At 46.1% G+C, this 22271-nt stretch overlaps 1 protein-coding gene across 1 annotated transcript in view; it reads left to right on the top strand.

Annotated features, from left to right (window-relative positions):
- Nucleotides 1–19140, top strand: part of frmpd1a (FERM and PDZ domain containing 1a) — a 28600-nt gene extending 9460 nt beyond the window's left edge. Inside the window, exons 3-16 of the mRNA XM_028408167.1 lie at nucleotides 4069–4191; nucleotides 4266–4429; nucleotides 8501–8603; nucleotides 8701–8746; nucleotides 10130–10234; nucleotides 11000–11095; nucleotides 11632–11757; nucleotides 11839–11958; nucleotides 12296–12432; nucleotides 12519–12723; nucleotides 12804–12986; nucleotides 13283–13427; nucleotides 13499–14689; nucleotides 15962–19140. Coding sequence (XP_028263968.1) covers nucleotides 4073–4191; nucleotides 4266–4429; nucleotides 8501–8603; nucleotides 8701–8746; nucleotides 10130–10234; nucleotides 11000–11095; nucleotides 11632–11757; nucleotides 11839–11958; nucleotides 12296–12432; nucleotides 12519–12723; nucleotides 12804–12986; nucleotides 13283–13427; nucleotides 13499–14689; nucleotides 15962–19131 — 5910 coding nt within the window. The 5' untranslated portion in view covers nucleotides 4069–4072 and the 3' untranslated portion in view covers nucleotides 19132–19140. The remainder of the gene's footprint in view (nucleotides 1–4068; nucleotides 4192–4265; nucleotides 4430–8500; nucleotides 8604–8700; nucleotides 8747–10129; nucleotides 10235–10999; nucleotides 11096–11631; nucleotides 11758–11838; nucleotides 11959–12295; nucleotides 12433–12518; nucleotides 12724–12803; nucleotides 12987–13282; nucleotides 13428–13498; nucleotides 14690–15961) is intronic.
- The last annotated feature ends 3131 nt before the right edge of the window (nucleotides 19141–22271 follow it).

Below are 22271 nucleotides of genomic sequence, written 5' to 3'. Positions count from 1 at the left end.
ATTACATAAAGGTGGCTGGGGACAGGGAGAGGTTAGAAGACACTAAACAACCATCAGCTCCACTAAACTCCACTCAAAGAAGTGCACGAGAGAGAGAGAGAGAGAGAGAGAGAGAGAGAGAGAGAGTATGGACAAGCTGAACAGATGACAGAGTGAATGAATAAATGTACATGAGAGAGAGAGCACCAGTATATGGGCAGCGGGGAATAAACTATAAGTGCAGCTGCAGCCCCATTAGTCAGCTTGTGTATTTGAGTGTGTGTGTGTGTTTCTCTGCAGCATTTGCTGCCGAGCTTCGGTCTCAGCATTAAGGAGAAAGCCAATGTTTCTGGCAGAGATCAGTGTTTCCCTGCTGCAGTTTGTTTTTTTGTTTTAGTAGCTGCCTGAAATAAAGCCTGAGTTATTATGTGAAGAAACTGTAATCTGATTACTGCATTACATTATATCATCTATAGACTGAAAGAGAACAGCTTCAGTCAGCATCAACCAATCAGAGCAGACTCTGAATCATGTTGTATTCAGTGTAAACCTCTAGACTTCCTGCCATTCCTGGGCCTTATTTCACTGCCGCCACACTTCCAGTCACTCATTTTTTACAGCAATTCAAAGTTCAGCACCTCTGTGGAAACACAGCACGATCATAACTACATGTGGGGAGGACTCAAACATGGCTGTGTGCAGAGAGACTGTGAGCCATATGTCATTAAACAGGAAAAATGTGCATTTCTTTTAATTTTGATTTCACAAAAAGTGAAATAAAGTCCAATCATTATGTGCAACACTTCTTAAACAGACTATCAAGCAGCCAGTGGGTTTAATTTAATGTAATTTAATGTAACTTAATAAATCCTTCAGATCACTTCCTGACATCACTGTGCAGCTGCAGACCTGTGTGGGCGACGACATTAGAACACACCCATAAAAACACACCGGCTATACATATAAAACACACAAGTGTCTGCCTCTTATTTTCAAAATAATTGATAGATTTTAATGAATATTTTAAATATTGATGGGTGAATAGTGAGATCTGCTGTTGTGTTGAGGCTCAGAGAAAATAAACAGTGTACTGATTCCACCCACATAAACAATAATCTAATAGAAATAGAGAGGGGGGGGGGCTGACAGACAGCAGTGATCACACCTTTATCATTGTATTTAACATAGGTATGAAATAATCTGGAGATGGATTTAGAGCTGCTTCTAAACAACCACCTGACATTTTTTCTTCGTCTTCTTTCCTCCAGCAGACATGTCTCTGTTTGGACATACAGAAACTGAATTGTCATAGATTTTCTGGCAAAAAGACAAACAAGAACACTTTGCTAAATGTCCAGCGTAAGGTTTGCTATCTAAGCTTCTTCCCTGGTATGATTTATCATTGTCTTTGGAGTTGTCAAATAAAACAAACAGAACAGTTACATTTTGCATTGCAGTGTAAGTGTTTAGCGAAATGTAGTGGAAACGTTTTTTAGCTTTGATTTAAAACCATCTCAAGATTCCAGAAGAGTTTTGTTCCAGAGATGTGTAAACTGAACTGAATGATCTTAGAGGTCAATCACAGCATTTTGTCCTCTGTTGTTTCTTGCTATGTTTGCGAGGACTCATTCATCCAAGTCAAGTTATGTCCAAGAGTTTATATTCAGGCATCTGGACTCATAGATTTTCCTGATCGCTGTGGGGAATCATGTCCACATTAAACGTGGTGTCATCAGCTAAAAAGCAGACTTGCTCACGTGCTCAATCCTCTGACTGAACATAGAACAGAGCGTTACCTGGTAACCGTGTAATAGGTGGGATAATGTGTAGCCATCTGGTCATTAAAGAAACTGCTGTTTCATTGATCTAGTAGAAAACATAAATAAACTAAATGTGCTGTAAAAAATAGAGAAACATCTGAAAATGTTCATAAACTTTCTAAATGAAATCTTTTTATTGAAGTTAGTGTTGTGGTCTGGCGGGTTGAGCAGTGGAAGTGTTGGGAAATGGCAGCGTGTCCTGTGATTGATGTTAAGGGAAGTGCAGTATAAGGTTTCCAGCAGCCTCCAACGTCACAAAGAAAAAAATCAGCTTATATTCCTGACTCCATCTCATGAGCTCTGTGGATGCAGGATGCATGGATTTGATTTGCTGGGCCTCATCGGTGAAGCCAATCAAAGCCACTTAGGCAGGAAAGATGTTTGTGGGATTAGAGGGGATCAGATGTGTTGCGAAATCCAGGATATCAGAGTCTTTCCTTCATATTTGTCTCCGTTTGGAGCATTGGTTCGTCAGCTAACAAACCTAAGAACAGGTCCGTATTATGTCTCTGCAACCTGAGACACTGCGAGCGCAGCTGGAAGGAAGACAGCGAGAAGTGAGGATGAAAAGAGGAAGAAAGAGAGAGAGATGGGGGGGGGGGGGGGTGCTCATGGACAGATGGATTGATAATGTGCTTATGACTCAAGATCCCCCCCGGAGACGCTGCTGTCTGAGCGCGTCACTCAACACTTTCATCACTACGCCCTGCTCCTGTCTCACCTTCTCTCACACATGTCTGTCTTCTGTCTCCTCTCCTCCATCCTTCCTTTTTGTTTCCTCTAATGGATGGTGCTAATGTCCATCACCATCTGGGGGAAATTCCTTCCTGCAGCTGCTCGCTGAGGGACACAGCTGAGCTCATTCACTCATTCATCCATCAGTTTACAGTTCCTTCTGGGTTTCTCGTCCATCTTTTGACGTATTTATTTATCATCCACTCATGTGTTCATTCACTCTCTTGTCCTGCTATCATTCATAGTGAGGTGGGTCTGTATGAATGCTCAGAGTATCTGTTTCGCAGTCATTCAGCCTTTGATGATGTGAAGCAGGTGTCCGGTGTCGGCTAATGACCAACTCTTTGTCTGACTGTCTCAGTCATCTGGGAGGAACTGTGCGTGTGTGTGGTGAGAATGAACAGATACATGTACAGAGAGTTCCTATGATAGTACAACACACACACACAGACACACAAGATTACAACAAGATTGTGTTTAGCTGATAATAATGAAATGCTCTGTGTTAGATCTAACCACACAATCCTACAAGTGGAGGACTGGATAGTTTCTACACCTGGCCTTTAATCCTTCAAAACAAGTGGCCATGATATGTGGGGTTCCACAGGGGTCCATCTTCTTGGGTTCCCTTTTGTTTAGTTGTTCACTTGTCAGTGGGCCAGATGATACACTGTGCTGTGTGAAATGCAAAGAGGCAGGACAGTGGAGCATTTTTACACCTCAGAGATTTGACCACTGTGTGAAAGGGTGAGCTGGCACAACAACGCCAACCTGTGTAGACGGAGGCAGCGTAATGTTGAAAAAGGCAGAATAAAGTGGATGGATGGATGGATGGAAGGATGGTTGGATGGATGGATGGGTGGATGGATGGATGGATGGAAGGATGGTTGGATGGATGGATGGGTGGATGGGCGGGTGGTTGGATGGGTGGCTGGGTGGGTGGCTGGATTGGTGTTTGGATGGATGGATGGATGGATGTGTGGGTGGATGGATGGATGGATGGATGCTTTCCACCATCTTTAAACACAAGTTTATCAAACTAATTTCATCTAGAAACTGAACATGTAGCCTCGTGTTGTAACATTACCTAAAATACCATGAGGTTCCCCTGGGGCCCATTAACCCTCTCCTGTATCCTTTTAGGCTCATTCATTAGACTCACTTAACCCTGCAGATACCAGAGATGACCCCCGTCCATTACATGCACCTCCCTGACTGCTGCTGCCTGCCAGCAGTCGGTCATGAACACCACCTGCCTCACCGCAGCACGGCAGAGACCCATTCAAAGAAACATCATTATTGGAGGCTGATATTGATGTTTATTGAGGCCTGAAGGAAACAGAGGAGCAGTTGGCTCATAACCTGTAAGAGCCTATGAGTGACATCATGGTTGGCCTCAGCCCAGGTCTCCGTAATACCCAGAAGTCCCATTGCAAAGCATGTTGTGTGTGTGCTTCTTTGTTTCAGCTCCTGCTTTTAGCTTCAGCTCATTTTTACTGTATGAATAACTGCTTTAACCTTTGACCTTCGCCAGGTAAATGGAGGCGCAGGACAGGAGTCGCTCCCCATCCCGCAGGACCAGCCGGGTGGAGCAAGTGGTGGGACGATGGCTCAGGCGGTCCAGAGACCTGGGCAGCAGGTCTCATTCTCTGAGCAGGTGAAGATGGGTGGAAAACAAAGACACGACTGTGTGAGCGCATTGATGTATAACTGTGAACGATCCTCCTGCAGAGATCGGACCGCAGCGGATGGGAAGGCGGCAGAGAACAGCGGCTCTGATCAGAGGAATTACCCCTTCCGCTTCAATGTTCAGATCCAGCGGGACCCAAACCTCAGCTCTCATGGCCTCACTCTGTCCGCCCAGACCCCCATTGTGGTGCAGGACGTCATTCCAGGTAGGACAGTGCTATCTGTAAACTCAAAATGTTGACTCAGTAGAAAACACTCACTGAACTTTCGAAACAAATTATTCATGTTAAATTGGATGCATCGTTTTCTGATCATGTGTCTAGATGTGGCTATTTTATCAGCTAACGTTACAAAGCCATCAACAGTCTTAGCTTAGCTTAGCTTAGCTTAGCTTAGCTTGCTTGCTTGCATGTTTGTTGGACATTTGCCAACAACGTCCATGTGCTACAGCTAACAGGCTAAGCTTAGCTTAGTTGAGTGCTAATGTTAACTTTTTTCGAGCAAACATGGAGGACTGATCTATCTTATTGATCAGCTAAGCAGCCTGTTGGTTTACCTTGTTCGGTATTATTAGATAAATTAGTGAATAATGGCAAATCTGCTCCTAGGGCTAATTGATCTGCTGTTACAAATGGTCACCACATCAACAACATTCATGTGTTACAGCTAGCTGGCTAAGCTTAGCTTAGTTGCTTGCTAAAGTTATCTTCTTGAGCTGTGTAGTGTCTGACCAAATCTGCAATGCTAACTTAGCTATGTTGGTGTTTGGAAATTACTTTAATGTGACTTTAATGTACAATAATGTAAATGCGCTGACTGCAGTTCACTTACCAGCCACAGGTGGCACTGTTAAAAGAGCTCTATAACTGATTTTAGCTATTGTCCCTTACAACAATGCAGCACTTGTGAAGCAGGAGTGGAAGGAGTGCAGCATTACTTTATCTCTGTTAGTTTCAGTGCTGACGCTGCATGTTGTTCTCAGCTTACCTCTCCAGCAGATCAGGCTTCTCCTCCCGCAGAGATCACCGTCTACCTGCCAGGAGTCAATTTAGTCAATAGTTTGTCGATGCCTTGAGGCCAAAAACACCACTGCTATCATTCACTTTGCATCAGGACTGGATTAGCCTGTCCCAGACTGGTGAGGAGACCTGTCTGCTTAGCCACAGTATGAATCACTGTTTCAGCTCTGAGGAGTCCATGCAGCAAATATGAAAAAGACACAACACATACTAAATGATTTCTTGTTTCCTGAAGGAGTTTTACAGTCAAATAAATCCTGTTCTTTCAGTGACAGAGCTTTTTGTTGTGTCCAGAGCGGTGCACTTAGTTTGCATAAAGTGAAGTCTCCTCAGTAGATGAAGGAGTGGAGCAGTGCCAGACCACTGCAGCCTCTGCAGGCAGAACAAAACGGACTGACAGCAGCGAGGGAGGCTGATTCTGCATACATACATACACAATTGCATTATGAGAGGAAACGTTCTGTAGCGCTATAAAGCATGCTTAGTATAATGAGCAAAACAAATTAAGAAGGAACCAAGAAAGATGGGCTTTGTCACCCATAATTGAGGCTCTCGGGCGCCAGAGAACCTCCTCCAGGGAGATGAGTGATGTTCCATTATGTAACACTGTAGATGGACTGGGGTTAGGAGTGTGTCTGAGCAGTGAGGGTGGCCTGTGCACAGTGTGAGGTGTGCCTGGTAGCCTTTACTCAGGGTAAACTTGAAGTAAGAGTATGTCAGCATTTCCATTGATTGGCAATAAATCGCCTCGAATAAAGAGGACGGTCTAACTTCAGTTTTTAAACATCATCTAGAGGTATTGATTTGCTTCTCAGCAGATGCAATATCAATACTTTATTAATTTGAGCAGATGAAAGCGACCGTTTAAAAAAGTCGGTCCTGGTTTTTCGTTATTTTGTTTGTCTTGTGCCAGAGGCTGATAATGAAAATTGGTAGTATAGCAGAAAATTGGTTAATCAATATGGTGATGGAGAAGACAGTGATGGAAATACAATGGAAGATTCTGAAAGACATAATGCGCAAGATATTGATAAAGGAAGGAGGGAAGGAAGGAAGGAAGGAAGGAAGGGAAGGAAGGTGTCACAATGAACAGGAAGTCTTCCACAGACTGGCCTGTTCCAGTAAACAACCATATATGTGTGACCTTAAACGGACCTCAGTCCTCCATGGACCCTGTCCCTGGAAGGATGTAGCCCCGGACCTGGGACATAGTTCATCATGTGCAAAATGATAATGAAGTCATAAAACAAACAAGACAGAAGCAAAAGCTGCATCCATGGGAAAACTTCTGATGACTAAGTGCTCTGTTTTAAAGAGACACACGTCCTTCATTAGAGCCTTTTCTCCCCCGAGGTCGTCTAAGCGCACACTTCATTTTCATTCACACTATTTACTTTTGATTTGCCTCGTTATTTTAGATCAGGTCTTTACTCTGGTTCGGTTTAGGGATAAAACTTAGCTTTGGGTCTTGGTTACCATGGTAACCACTCCCATCACTGCCCGAAAAGGAGCGACTGATACTGTCTCATGGTGTCTATTCCTGCGACTAGAGCGCTCTCATTGATTGTATACCAGGCTACGTTTTGTTCACTTTACCTTCATGTCTGTGACACTTTCAGACCCGACCATAACCATCATTTAGTGTGAAACATACAGTCGTACAGTTCTGAAGATCTGCTTGTGAAGTGAAACTCAAGCAAGGAGAGACCTTTTAAAAATCAAAGATTCAGAAATGTTGGAGTTTATATTTGTATTGCTGACTTTAGAGGTCATGAGCTGCACACTGTTCGTCATTTCTTGCCTATATTTGTTGTCTGAAATGCTCCACTTTGCTGCTGAGGTGCAGCAGAGGCACAAGGATCTGAATCCCCCCGAGGTCCTGGGCCAGATTACCTCTCTTTCTCCTGTCTGGCTCGAGTGTGTCACCATCTGTTTCTGCCTGCCTCACACACACACACACACACACTGTTGCTTGTGTCTCCAGTGGCCCCGCTGAGCCTTGGCTCGGTCCTCCCTCCCTCTGTCTGCAGCACGTGCTGCAGCATCTTGACAGTGAAATATGAACCTTTCTATTTAGCAGCCTTTTCAGACTGATCAGTGTCGCCTGCATCTGCTCCTGTTCCGTTTGGATGAAATATAAGATCATAGGCTATGTGACAATTACTGCTTCACTGATGCTGGACAGAAACAAATATGTCGGAGGATGTTTATGGAGTACAGGGATGCTGTGATAGAGGTGATATATATAATAATAAACCCTTAAAATGGCCGAACAACAGCACGGTGAGGAGTGGGCCGTCCTAGCCAGGAAAACTCTAATTAAAGGGAAACAATCATTAATTCTGCTTTTTTTCCAGCTGGATTATGACACATAATCATGTTTATGATTTCCAGCAGGATATTGGGAGCAGAGGGATGTTTTTCTTTGTAAAATACATACATTTGATGTCATGAATCTGTGTCTTTTTACCTTGAACGTTAAATTAAGTGGAGCAGATACATCAGCAGCTCAGAGGCTGCTTCTTCACTGTAGCTCTGGATGCTTCCCTTCATGCCACGGTAGAAGGCAGTGAGGCTCACGGCGGTGGCTGCTGTGTTTACACTCAGTGCTAGTTTCTCTTTGTTGATGGAGTCATGGTTCAACTCCTCAACTCATGCATTAATTAATATGATGCTCAATTTCTGATTGTAGTTTTGGTATCTCAGAGCTATTTAAAGGAAGCAGAGGCTGCAAATCAGTCACATATTTATTATTATATGGTGAAAACGATGCCAACAATATAGTATAGTCGTTCTTATATCAGAGTATCGCCTGGCCTGGCTGTATTTATTGCTAACATTGTCACTCTCAGTGTCTGCACAGTCCTTCCTGTTGACTTACAGTCAGGGTTACCAAACATGCGTGTGGTTGCAGCATGTCCACACTCCTTGTAGCTTCTGGCTACAGCTCTTCAGCACATTTACATGTCAATCCAGTGCAGAAGAGAGACACACAGATGTTATCAGCAGCGCCTCAGTTCTGGATAATATAAAATGATTGAAATGAGATGGAGAGATATACACGGCTGTTTGTAGGATTCACCCCAAACGGGACAAAACGCACAATGCTGCGACACTCAGGTACGCTGTGAATATTTATGCATTGGTGTGAGATGAAAGGAAATCAGTAAAATACAACCCCCCCACCCCACCCCCACCCCATCAAACATGACAACACAAGGACGTTCTGTGTGTGTGTGTGTGTGTGTGTGTGTGCAGGTGGTCCCGCAGATGGTCGGCTCGTCCCCGGCGACCAGCTTGTGAAGATCAATAACGTCGCTGTCGATGACCTGACCCCGGAGCAAGCTGCTGAAATAATCAGGTCTGCAACACACACACACACAAACACACACACACACACACACACACACATATTTACATGGAGAAATGACCTGAACAACTTCTTGTTTTTTTTTCAGAGAATGTCAAGATACGCTAACGATGACGGTGCTCAGAATAATGCTGGTGAGTACACAATGCCTCGCTGTAGAAACACACAAACACACACACATAACCACACATGTGCAGCGTCTTCATACACACAGGAAACCCGTTAATCAGCACGCCCCTAAAGCTCAAGGTCGTTTCTGACAATAACCCTGTCACCAAGGTTCAAACACTCCATCACATTCAACATGTTACGACTCAATCTGCAGGTGTGTGTGTGTGTGTGTGTGTGTTGACTTCCATATTCAGCCTGGAGAGAGGGCCATGTGCCATGTTTGCCTCCTTCCTTCTCTTCATCATCATCAGTAGCATCAGCTGATCATCATCCAACTGAATCACATGAACATGGCTGAAGTGAGACCTCTGAGGCCTCCTGGTTGTAACTCTGAGACGTTTATCCACCCGCACGTCACAGTCTGCAGCCGCGGAGCTGATGTATGCGCGAGGTGGAGTAGATGGGTAAATAAATGGCCGCTTCGCCGTGATTCTCATCAGCGGCTCTGCTGACGGAGGCACCTCCACCAAGTGATTCATAGCTCACAGCTCCTCCGATAAAATCATTAAGGAGCTTTAAAGCATTATTGGCGTTTCTCAGAAAATATCCATCTCTGTCTTGTTGATTGTAATGAAACAGAAACAAGAGATGTGATGAAGATGTTTATTACATCTGTGTGGACAAATGTATGTGGACAGCCAAGCACCATGTGTGTCCGTTGGCCTCCATGGTTCTGGTTTCCTGCCCAACTCATTAAGCATTTATAAAGTCTTGTGAAGGGTGATGAAGTCAGGCGTCGGGTGTCTTTGAGGTCGGGACAGACATGTTCTCCCAGATCAACCTAAAAAGTCGTTTCTTTAGAGCGTCTTTGTGCCGACAAACACACACAGTCGTCATCTGGATCCTCATTATAAGCTGTGAAGCTGAGTCAGTGAATAGAGGTTTGGAAACAGGAACATTTTCAGCACATTTTGCACTGCTTTGTCCATAAGATGTTTGAATACCTTGATTGATCAATCGTGGGGACAACAGTGGCGCAGTGGAATAGCAGGGTTGTCTAGTAACCGGAAGGTTGGTGGTTTGATCCCAACTCCTCCCTAGTCACTGTTGTGTGTTCTTGGGCAAGACACTTCACCCTAGCCTGTGGCGCGCCATGCTAGTCATTGTATGACACTGCTTGGCAGCAGCTGTAAAGAATTTCCCTCTGGGATTAATACAGTATCTAAAAAAAAAAGAACAATCAATCAATAATCCAAATATTCATCAGTTACAGATCTAACATTAAGATTTTCTGTTATTTCTGGATTACAGCTATGAACCCATCCAAAAAAAAGTTTGCTTAATTATGTTTTAAATCAGTTTGCATGCAGTTAGAGAAAATATTAACTTGTGTCGATCCGTCACAGGGCCCAAAGTCATCTTTTATCACACCGGAGAAGAGGGCCAAGCTCCGATCCAACCCTGTCAAAGTCCACTTTGCTGAGGAGGTGGAGGTCAACGGACACTCTCAGGCGAGTCTGACGGTGCACACATGACTATAGCTGCTTCTTTATCAAGTTGGAATCGTTTCTTCTCCTTCTTCTTCTTTGAGAACCAAGAAGGTTTTGTGATCCATGGACACATTTATGACTTTAATCATCCACAAAATCTTTTTATCAGAATGAAACTGAACATTAAATATGTTTATTTACCTGGAAGCTTAGCTGTAACCAAAATGTTCACAGAAAAGGGACAGTATTTTTCCTGACTGGTTGACTCCCATTTTACAAGCGGATGTGAAATTAGCTGCATGAGGAAAACCACAGAGGCTGAGGCACCCATTATGAAACACAGAGAAAACACGGATCAATAACGGCCCCTTCCTCCACTCCTAATGTCTGTGATTACGAGACAATAAGCTACAGATTAGGCAGAGAGAAGCAGAGTGAGACACAGACAGGGAGACAGAGGATGGGAGACGGGCTGACGTCACTTAGAAAGCAGGAGAAAATGAGAAAAGGAAGAATGGAGAGTGACATGGGAGGAGCTGTGTAAAACTTGGAAACATCAATGTTGCATTACATCACAGTGTCAATACAGAAAAACACTTTCTGAAACCATAAGAGCACAGAGATGAGGAAAGATGACTCACCGCAGGCAGACAGAAACAGGCCAGACGATGCAAAGAGACGCTCAGTGAGGAGCAGGCCGGGATGCTCGTCCTCAGCCTGTGTGCATGTGTGCAGAATAAAAGTCCTGATTCCAGATTAAATGCTCACTTTCTTTATTTCTTACAGGGGAACTCGCTGCTCTTCTTGCCGAATGTTCTGAAGGTGTACCTGGAGAACGGGCAGACCAAGGCCTTCAAATTTGAGCCTAACACCACAGTGAAGGTACCGTAGGATGGGAGGTTGTCAGTGTGATGTCATAGTCCACCTAAAGTCCCAATGCAGGCAAAGACGTGGACCCAAAGTGGTTCCATGTGTTTAGGGTCAAAAGCCTAAGCAGGGAATCCCAGACCTCCCTCTCCCTAGGCACCTTCTCCACCTCCTCCACCTGCTTCATGGGGATAATAAAGTGTTCTGAGGCCGGCTGAGAGACATAACAGGGTCTGCCCTGTGCTCTGTGAGGAATGACTCACTTTTGGAGCCAGCGCCTAGTGGCCACTGGAGGAACTTCAGGCTTGGATGCCACTTGTAGTCCAACCATATATCTCAGCCTCACCTCTGATGATTAAACTGAGTATGATTGATAAGTTTGTGGCCTCGGGTAGCAGCACCACCTTCTACCTCAGGCCACACACTTCTCAATCACACCCGTGCATCACGTGCTCTGATTTGTCGACCTCCAAGCGTCGGCTGGCCTCAGCACGCTGTTTCCTGATGTTGTAAAATATCGTCTCTAACAATGTGATTTCTGTGCACATCAGGACATTGTGATGACACTGAAGGAAAAACTCTCTCTGAGCCGCATTGAACACTTTTCCCTGGTGCTGGAGCAGCAGCACAGCATCAGCAAACTGCTGCTGCTCCATGAAGAGGAGAGGATCCAGCAGGTACACACACACACACTCTCTCTATATGTACGTTTAATCCTACAGAATATTCCCACAGTGCAAATGTGTGTATGTCTGTAGGTGGTCCAGAAGAAAGAGGCCCACAGCTTCAGGTGTCTGTTCCGTGTTTGCTTCATGCCCAAAAACTTCCAGACGCTGCTGCAGGAGGATCCCACTGCGTTCGAGTACCTCTACCTGCAGGTAGATCAGCTGTGTTCCATTTTTACCTGTAAATCAATCACTCGATCGGTCTGTACATAACACTTTTATATAAGAAACCTTTCCAGAGCTTTCCAGAGATTGTGCCCCTAAACACATGTCTATGTATGCACACACACACAACAGTGTAAACATTTTTTGAAACAGTGATAAAGGCAAAGGCTAAAATACTACATGGTAACACTAAAAAAAGAAGTTAAAAAGAGATATGAGCTAAAAAATAGATGAATAAAATGTTATTTTACATCATACATAATCATAAACATAATCATAATATACTACAGTAAATGTGTTTTGTGTGTGTGTGTGTGTGCGTTAGGGGGTGAACGATGTGCTGCAGGAGCGCTTTGCGGTGGAGATGAGGTGTAACACTGCCTTGAGACTCGCCGCGCTGCACATCCAGGAGAGGCTGGCGAGCTGTGGACAGTCGCCCAAGACCAACCTGAAGATGATCACGTACGACAAACACACACACACACACACACATATACACAAACAAACAAACACACACCGTGATTCTGTGTATGCGTGGTTTTCTCCAGGAAGACTTGGGGAATTGAGAACTTTGTGTCGTCCACTTTGCTGAGGAACATGAGGGAGAAAGATCTGAGGAAGGCCATCGGCTACCACATGAAGAAGAGCCAATCACAGCGCGGCCTGTCCGCGGATCAGGCACGCATCAACTACCTGGAGGAGCTGAGCGACCTCAAGTCCTTTGGAGGAAAATCCTTCGGTGCCACCATGATGGTGCGGCTTCCTCTGCACAGCGTCGTGTTCAGTCCAGATTTGATTGATGGTGTTTTTTTAACCCCCTGCTCCTCTTTCAGCTCCAGGACCGGGAGTCGATGGTGACCCTGCTGGTGGGGGCGCGTTACGGCGTGAGTCAGGTGGTCAACTACAAACTGAGCATCCTGTCCTCGCTCACAGAGTTCAGCAGTATCACACGCATCGAGCTGCTGCCAGAATCAGAGAAAGTCAGCCTGGTGAAGATCTACCTGCAGGACATCAAGGTGAGATGACACAAGCCAGGACATGCTACACAAGCAAACACGTCACACTGCCTCCGATATCAGCGTGGCTCTACATCCAAACACAGTCCTGAATAAAAAACCATAATTAAGGCTAAAGGTTAGCATCTTTGGCCTCAGTCTCTTCTGTGGTGTTAAAAACTAAATTATAAGTGCTGAACTTCTGTTTTGATTAGGTTCCAAAGTTAACATGGCCGCCATTTTTACCCACAGGTGTTCAGAGCTATATGTTTCTTTTCTGCGGCTCTCATCTCACAGCGTCTCATCTTCTCTCACAGCCCATCACGTTATTACTGGAGTCAGCAGCAGCTAAGGACATGTCCTGCCTGATAGCAGGCTACTGTCGAGTGTTCGTCGACCCCAACCTCAACATCTTTCCCTGGATAGAAGACTCCAAGAAGCACCGAGTCTCTGCAGAGGAAGGTACAGAGAAGACTGAAAAACACGTCAGTGTGCATCACAGCTGTATGTTTGACACAGCGTTTTGTTCACAGGTTACGTGTCGCGACGTGGCAGCGACTCAGACGACTCTTCAGACTTGGACATGGAGCCGCTGGTCAGCCTGGTGTCTGTGGATGAGAAGCCCCGCCCTCGTATTCGATCCTCATCAGACCCAGATGGAAGGAAAAGGAAAGACAGAAGGAGGAGTAAGGATGGGAAAGAAAAGGTGGATAAACTGTGGGAGGATAAAAAAATGGGAGAAGAGAAGGATGCAGACACAGAGAAGGAAAAAAGGAGTGAAGAGCACAATGAGGAGGCAGCGGCGGACGGTGGACAGGTACAAATCCAGATCACAAACTCAGCAGGGGGGGAGGAGGTGCGGGCGGCCGAGGAGCAGCCGTCAGTGTCCGAAGCATCCGATTCATATCAGACTGACTCTCGTGTCCTCACCAGCCCCTCCAGTGACTCCTTGGACGCCCTCGAGGAAGATGACCTGATTTCTTGTTCCTCCTCCTCCGTCCATCCTTCACACACTCACCTACAGCTCCACCCCTTCTCCTACCACCTCGCTCAATCTCACCTCCTCACTCCTCCACCAGCTCACTCCCATCCTCTCATCCACCTTGAGGCTCAGGACAGAAAAGGAGGAGGAGGAAGAGAAGGGCGGTGTCGCAGGGGGTCAGGTGACGGCGCTGATCCCCAGCCCGACTCCACCTTCTCCCCGAGCCGGAAATACTCAGGTGACCTCTGCTCTGATGAAAGCTCGCTGTGTTTTGCTGATCTCTCCCGCCTCGTGGACTTCCTGCCGAGCCCTCCAGAGGCCAGCGAGGAAGATGATGATGAAGACGAGCTGAGGAGGAGGAGGAGGAAGATGCTGGAAGAAATAGATGAGGCCATGAGGAAGGTAGGAGAGGGAGGAACCAAAGAACACTCACTGTCTCCCTCCATGTCCTCCCCCTCCTTTGTGTTTAACTTCGACCAAAGCGACGCCCGCTGCTACTACAACATCTGCTCCAACATCACCCCCGACAGCGCACGCAGCCTTCTACAGCCGATGCACCACAATGATGAAGAACACTTTGAGGAGGCGGAGCGAGGTGAGCCCACGGCTGAAGACCTGGAGCCGATCCCCATCCTCCAGCCTCCACCCGGCTTTGGAGACAGCAGCTCTGATGAGGAGTTCTTTGATGCCAGGGATCGCTTCACGTCCCCTGACGACCCGACGGCAGGGGCCGTGCCAAGAGGTGAAGTTCACTGCCATTACCAAGACTGTGTGTTCTTTCTTTACTGCCATCTAGTGGCTGAAGCAATAACTTCACACAAGTGATACATTTTAAGTATGGACCACACCTAACAGGCCCAGAAAGGGATTGAATGTGATCCAAGTGTGTTTAAATTTAATTACATTTAAGTAGTTTCAGTTATTTTCCCCTCCATCACCTATAAAAGTTAAAAGCAGTGTATAGTAGGGATGTCCCAATCCCGATTTTTTTGCCCTCGAGTCAAAGTCAGAGTCATTTGATTTTGAGTATCTGCCGAGTCCCGACCCGATCCGATACTTTTAGGGTTCTCTATAAAGGCAAATAGCAAGTCACCCGTTGCAGCAAAACCCTTGTGTGTGTGTGTGTGTGTGTCCAGAGCACTTCACGCTGACTGTTAATCGCTGTCACATCAACTGTGGATTTCCACATGTGCACTGCTTCGCCACATGAATGCAATGTGTTGCGGGCAGTGTGGCAACTTTAAATTGCTTCAGGCTTCCCAAGCTGGGAGATTTCACACAAGCAGCAGCTCATCGAGGTCTCAAACCCAGGACCTCTCGCACCAAAGGCAACTGTCATACCCCTACACTACAAGACACAGAGCCACCCTGCACAGAAGGCACTAACTTTGACAGCCCTAATAAATATATATCCGAGTCCTGATCGGGAGGTAACGTCCGATTCCGATCGAGTCTGTAATCACGTAATCGGGCCCAATTTCCAATCACGTGATCGGATCAGGACATCCCTAGTGTATACATTACTGTAATAACATCTTCTTATTCACAAATGTTAATCAAGGAGGACTTGAACACAGCCCTAAACCAAGCAGTATCAAAAACTATGAATCTATATGACGTGAGAGCTTTGGATTGGGTTTAAAGTTAAATTTGGTTTGGTTTTTATTTCAGGATGAATCGCAGACAAACGAATTGTAAATCACAGAAACTTGCAGTAGTCCTCAACCAGGATCTTCTTCCTGCGTTTACTTTCTTTGTTTCCATGTCAACTCATCTGACCAATGATCAATAAGCAGAGAGGACATTCTCACTAACACTGTGTGTTACCGTAGCGATTGTGTAAAACGATTCAGACCAGAGCAAACAAATAAGGGTGTCAAAGCAGCTTTTTGTTTTCTAAAATTATTTACTTCAAAATCATGTGTAGCTTTACTGAGACATGATTATTTGTTAGTTTTATTTACTCAATGATCGTCTAGTGATCGTGTGTTTTATGTTGCAGATATGTGCACAGAGATGAGGCTGGACTTCCTTAGCCTCAGTGACATCAGCGTCTCCGTGCCGGACTCAGACAGCAGTGGAAAATCAGAGGCGGACAGACGAGGAGAAGTCAGCGAAGGAGGAGGCCGAGAGACGTTGTTCCAGCTCAGGAAAAGATCCCGGAAACGTCGCTCCTTCCTGGAAACGGATCACACCTCCAGGGTGTCGTACCCAGGACCTGATTTAGAACCAAAACCAGACCAGACCTCTATCAGGCTTCATAAAATCCTCCTGACAGAAGGCAGTGACGCACAGATGCTGAGCTCAGATCCAGAACCTTCAGAGCAAACCCGGAATCCCAGTCCTACCGTCTCCTCGCTCACTCACTCTGAAGGGGAGCCATCTCAACTTGAGTCCAAACCCATCCTGTCCAAAATGTGTTCACTTGGACCAGGAGGCTCTCACGAGCAGGCTAGAAACATAAAGTCTCCTTCCAGAGCCCAGAAGCAGGACATGGAGATGGAGCCCGACGCCATGGAATCCAAATCGGTCACAGATCTGGTGAAGGCGGCATCTCCGACCATCACTGTCATCCGCTGCAGGGTGGATCCGGATGGGAAGGAGAGCGCCGATCGAAGGGGAGACGGAAAGGAGGAAGGGGAGTGTAACAAGGAGACGGAGGAGCCGACCGTTGTGACGGGAAATGGGCCGTTCACCAGTCACATGTTTTTACCAGAGGAGGATAAAGGAGTCACAAGACACACCCTGCAAGCGAGTCTGACAGAGGGGAGCAAAAAGGGGAGCAACGGCCTTCTGTCTCATATAAACACATATGTAGATGAATACGTGGTCGAAGATGTGCTTGAAAAGTCAAACTTTCCGATATTTTCACCACCTCCACCTCCACCTTCATCCCCTCTTCCTCCAGCTCCTCAGAAGTCCCAGGAGGAAGGTGAAAAAACCTCAGACATGATCAGTGGTTTACATTTTAAGGATCATGATCCAGAAGCTGGCAATCACACTCACAAAGCAGACACATCGCCCGTCATCGATGACGATGAAGCTGCTTCCACCGCGAACGCCAGCGATGAAGTCACAGACAGCACCAACTCAGACAACGTTTTTGACGACGAAGTTGATGAAGTCAGTAATTCTCAGAGTTTTGCTGACAGGACGTTGGATAGAAAAGCTAGCATCGATGCTAATGGTGACTCCAAAATCAGCGCTATGTCTCCTCCGAGAAGTCATTCGGTCAGTTCTGATTATACACGGGCGATAAACTCGATCACAGCAAAACTCGGAGCTGCAACGAGCATCACGTCTCCCACTTTCACTTCAGGTTTGAAAAGTGACGTCACGCTTCAAGACAAACCAGAAAGTGATTCCACCGTGCCAACAGCTGAAGCTAAGGAAAGTTTAGTTGGTCCGAAAGTCCACAATCTTTCCAAAAAGCCTCCATCTCCGACTCACTTCCTCTTTCAAAGCTGTTCCCCGAACTTCATGGGCCGACTGTCTGCCTCAACACTCAGAGGGAAGATACAAAAGTTGCCCCTTTATTTATCGCGGTCGCAGGAGACTCTGCATCAAGCTGGAGCTGGAACCGTCGCCCAGAGTCCTGCTGAGGGCAACAGCAAGGACAACACAGAGATCACCATCAAAGTTACGGACGTTCATGATGTCACGCAGACGATCAACTTAGAAATGGAGCTGACAGCTGAATTTGTGGAGTCAGATGATTCGGACACAACGATCACCGGATCAGAGGTGGACAGAGAGTTTTTTGTGGACGTGACCTCTACGAAGTGTCTTCCCTCAGGGTCAGAGGTAAAGGAAGTGACCTCTCCTTTGCCAGTCCAGACTGAACCCAAACCCCAACAACGAACTCAGCTGCTGTCTGGATCAAACTCCCCAGGGCCAATCACTGAGCCGCCGGCCTCCATTGTGAGCCACCTCCAAAGAAACACCACAGGTTTTAGCACAGACACTCCTGGTCCGGTCAAAGAACCTCCAGAACCAAAAATCAAAGCCATGAATCCAGATGAAGATGTTCCAGGTTATAGAGTAAATCCAGCTCCGATAGTCGTGACCACGCAGAATCTAAATGGTCCTGGACTTCCTTTTCATGGGCCGTCACAGAAAGTAAGGACCAGCAGTGACAGGCCTCTGGTGGGTCTTTGCCAGCCATCAGAGACTAATTCACCAAACACACTGTCCTCAGGCTGCAGAGTGTTCACCATCTGTGAGGATCAGACTGAAACACCAGCTGAGGTGTCCTCAACTCCGCCCTTGAAGTCAGAGTTTGGCTGCGGCTCTGTGCTTGCTTCTGGGTGTGAGTCGGTGGTAGAGGGCATGCAGGCGCCGCTGGACGCCTGCGACTGTCCGGCGGTTTACACAAACTGCTTCAGCGGCGGGGACAGCTTTGACGATGAGCTGACGGTCTACGAGTTCTCCTGCCGGACGCAAAGCAGCGGCGTCACCCAGATGTCAGGAGCTGCTCTTCCTCTTATCACCTCCCCACCTGTCCCATCCTTCCTCTCCACCTCCTCCTCCCACTCTCCCTCCTTTCCACGCTCCATCCTCTTCTCCACCTCCACCTCTGAGCTCAGCCCCCTCCTCTCACCGCTGTCGGACACCACGGACTCTTTTGTGGCACAGACACAGAAGGACACCATCAGCCGGCTCGGGCAGCAGCGCTACCCAGAACCTCCTGCAGGTTTTCAGGTGCTCCGTGTGGACATAGACCAGCTGCTCTCCATCCTGGAAAGTACTGACCGATCTGTGGCAAGCCACGGAGGTCGCCACCTGAGGGACACCTGCCCCGCCCACTTCACAGAAAACAAGAGGGTGCTACAGATAGAGGCCCGGCGGCTGATGTCTGGCTGCCAGAAAGTGGTGGGGATCGGACAGAGCCCGGAGGAGATGCTTCACTCTCTGGCTGACAGTTTCCGGACCCTGGTGGAGCTGGCAGGTATCTGCCTCTGGTTCTCCGGCTGTGACCGGTGTGACCGGAGGAACGCAGAGGCGGTGGCAGGTCTGGCGGACGTGGCGCGGTCGTTCAGGGACTTCTGTCTGGCGGCGGAGCGCGCCAGCAGCAAGCGCAGCTGCCAGGACCTGAGCACCAAGCTGCTGGCCAAGCAGTGCACGGCGCTCACCGCCTCCGTCTTCTGCCTCACTCAGCTGTTCCGCACCCTGACTGCACTTTGACCCCCCAACCTCGGGTGACTTTTTAAACCAACATGTGGTGGGCGGAGCTACATCCGTCAGGTCCCACAGCTGCTGATAGAAGTGGAAGCGGCCCGGAACAGTCGGCATGTTTTAGTACGGGAGTTTTTGCACTTTTTTTGTGCACAAAGTGGTGCAAGCTGCAGAAGCAGGAGAACTGATGAATGTATTAACTATTGATTATTGATTTATTTAAATAATGTGTGTCTGAAGAAGCAAGGAATGTCAAGGAAGGAAGAGGAAGTTTGGGAATGTTTACAGGCGTAGCTTTATACAGGAGTAGCCGGCCTTTACACACACACACACATCAGAGAGATACACGGGTCTTTAATTCAGCTTCAGTGTCTGACTGATACTTTTATCCTGTATCTACACTCTCTCTCTCTCCAGGCTGTCCATGGCTGACTTTTTTAAGTTTACAAAAACCAAAAAAAAAAAAAAAGCTGCTGTGAGAAGTGATGTGATGAAATCCAGCCTGAAGCCATTTTATAGTAGTGGAATGCTGACGTATGCGTATTTAGAGACTGGTTTTATGAAACAACAACAGTTTGGATGAGGCCGTTACACCTTCGTTTTGCACAGATGTTATGGTTTAATATGGAAATGCAGCACGTTTCTTTGTCTCCACTTGCAGTTAAAAAGCCTGGTGCATGGTCAGCCCTGTTTATTTCCCCCCTCTCATACATTTAATTATTTTTCTTTTTACTACAAAATGATGCTTACCATTATATATTTATGGTAAATGAAAACCTGCACACCTCTGTTTAAAGACTGATTAACCCCGTCCTCTGACACTAAGTGCATTATTGTTCCGATGGAAGGAATCCAGTGACAGGATTACAGTCACTGTACTCAACACTGATTTGCTTATTGTGGATAAGCCACCATGTTTGTGTGGCGTTTTCACCTGAAATGTTTAAAAAGACCTGCATGTTCACTGCAGAAATCGATATGGTCAGGAGTAACCTCCCCACGTCAGTACAGGGAACACCATGCATCGCAGACAGTGTTTCTATCTATATTTATAAAGGCCGTCGAAACACTTTATTTATTCACATCATTATAATTTCCTGTATTTTATTCCCAGTTTGCAGCGGAGAAACAAACCTTCTTTTTTGAATCATCTTCTGTGCTCACCAAGCATGCTGTTATAAGCCATAAAATGCATTGTTGTTTCATCAGGGATTTTATCTGTGAATGACTGAATGATGATGTCTGCTCTCGCTTTGTAATGCTCAAACTCCCACCATTAAAAAAAAAACATCAGAAACTTCTGGATTCCTTTGTTGCAGAATAGATCAGTGTTTAAAGCCACTGATCTCACTGATCACTGCTGCATTAAATGATTTTACCACTAGAGGGCGGAAACATTTCAAAACAAAAAGCACTGACCCTTTCAGAGCCTCAAACTAAAAACAAGTAGTTGTAATTATTATTTTTATTTAAAAATAACTATGACAGCTGCAAATATTTATTCACAATTACCCAATATGTTTTTTTTTATCTTGTTTTCTAATTAGGCACCATACTTTTCTGTTAATTTCTTGCTTCTCACACTTAGAGAGCCATGTATTTCTCCTATCAATGATTGGGAGCGGCCCGCTGATGAATGATTTTACTTCTGCTGATCAGCCTGTCCATCCATCTGTCCAGGGAACACTCTGAGTAACGCTCTGAAAGCGGGCGTACACCTGTCTGACACGCCCATCGTCTGAGCCGTCTCCACACACTTTGAAAAAGCCCGGGGAGCCAGAGAATAGCCGAATGGAAGGCGATTGTACTCGTACTGGATCCCCAGAAAAGAGAAACGCAGGTATCTCCTGTGTTTGGGAACAACGGGGACGCGTCTTTCAGGTCTATGGATGTGAGCCAGTCTCCCTGACGCACACATTCCAGCACCTGATTCACAGTCAGCATGTGAAACTGTCTTTTTATTATTGATTTGTTGAAGTATGACAGGTTGAGAATGGGCCTCATCCCCCCTGTCTTCTTCGGAACCAGGAAATAACGGGAGTAAAAACCCAGAGTTTCCTGTCCCCGCAGAACCCTGGAAATTGCCTGCTTTGCCAGCAGTTCTTCCAGTTGAAGGACGGAGGTGTTGTGGCGGGGGTCAGGGGTCAGGGGTCAGGGGTTGGATAGCTGCATGTGAGGATTCGTTCATTCTTTAGGCTACATCACTGACAGCGCCGTCCCCAAGCAGCAAAATATCTCTGTCCTTCACTTTTGGCACAGATTCCTCATGTCTGTGTGCCCGATGTTTCTTCCTCACTTGTCCTGTTTCTTATCTTCTTCAGTGTGTACTGGCTTGTTTACAGTCAGCTCAGACAGTGGTTGGTATTTGTGTCTGAGCTGTATGCCTGGTGATGCAGCACATACTCCACTGATATCAGCATTTATTTGTCTTTTTCTGCGTCTCTCTGGCTTGGCACTTTCATACATTTTGTAAAGGACATCCAGGTTTAGCTTATCAGCAGCATGATAATTAACATGTAGATTTCTCCTTCTTACCACCAGGTGGGTGATCAGGAGAGTCTTGTAATGTCCCTTTTCAGCTTCCAGAGCAAAAACTCTTTGGCTGGAGCTCGGTGATTTCTTTAAGATGTCTCCAGCAGCTTCTTCTGCAGCGTGGGTTTGTTGTGGTGTTTACTCCAGACATTTCTCCACCTGGCTGAAGAATAAACTGAGGTGCAGCAGGTCCGTTCCCATCCAAACATTCAGTGACTAAAAAAAAAGCACAGTAAGGCTGGCAAGAGCAGCAAAGTGCCTGCACTCTTCAGAAGCATCCTCATTATATGCTCTAAAGCTGCAACAATCAGAATGAATGGAAAATAGAAACTCCACTGCTATCATCTGGAGTGAGGCACATCAGATATTTATATTATTTTAAAGATCAAAACTACGTCTGGTTATTGATATTTGGGTATCAATAATCTCGTTCCTCTTTAAAATACAGAAATAACGTTTAGAATTTAGTAGTAAAAATAACCACAGCACGTGATTGATCACGTGAGCAGTTTTTTTTTTATTATTTTTTTGTTTGTTTTCTTTAATTTTTTTTTTACTTGAGCAGTTTTTACTTTATTTTGTTCAATTTCCTTATGACGTCAGAGTATCACATGACA

Source organism: Parambassis ranga, chromosome 1 (assembly GCF_900634625.1).
Source record: "Parambassis ranga chromosome 1, fParRan2.1, whole genome shotgun sequence".
NCBI classification, from domain to species: Eukaryota; Metazoa; Chordata; class Actinopteri; family Ambassidae; genus Parambassis; species Parambassis ranga.
The sequence above is the reverse complement of the archived record's forward strand: the minus strand, read 5'-3'. Positions and strand labels throughout refer to the sequence as shown.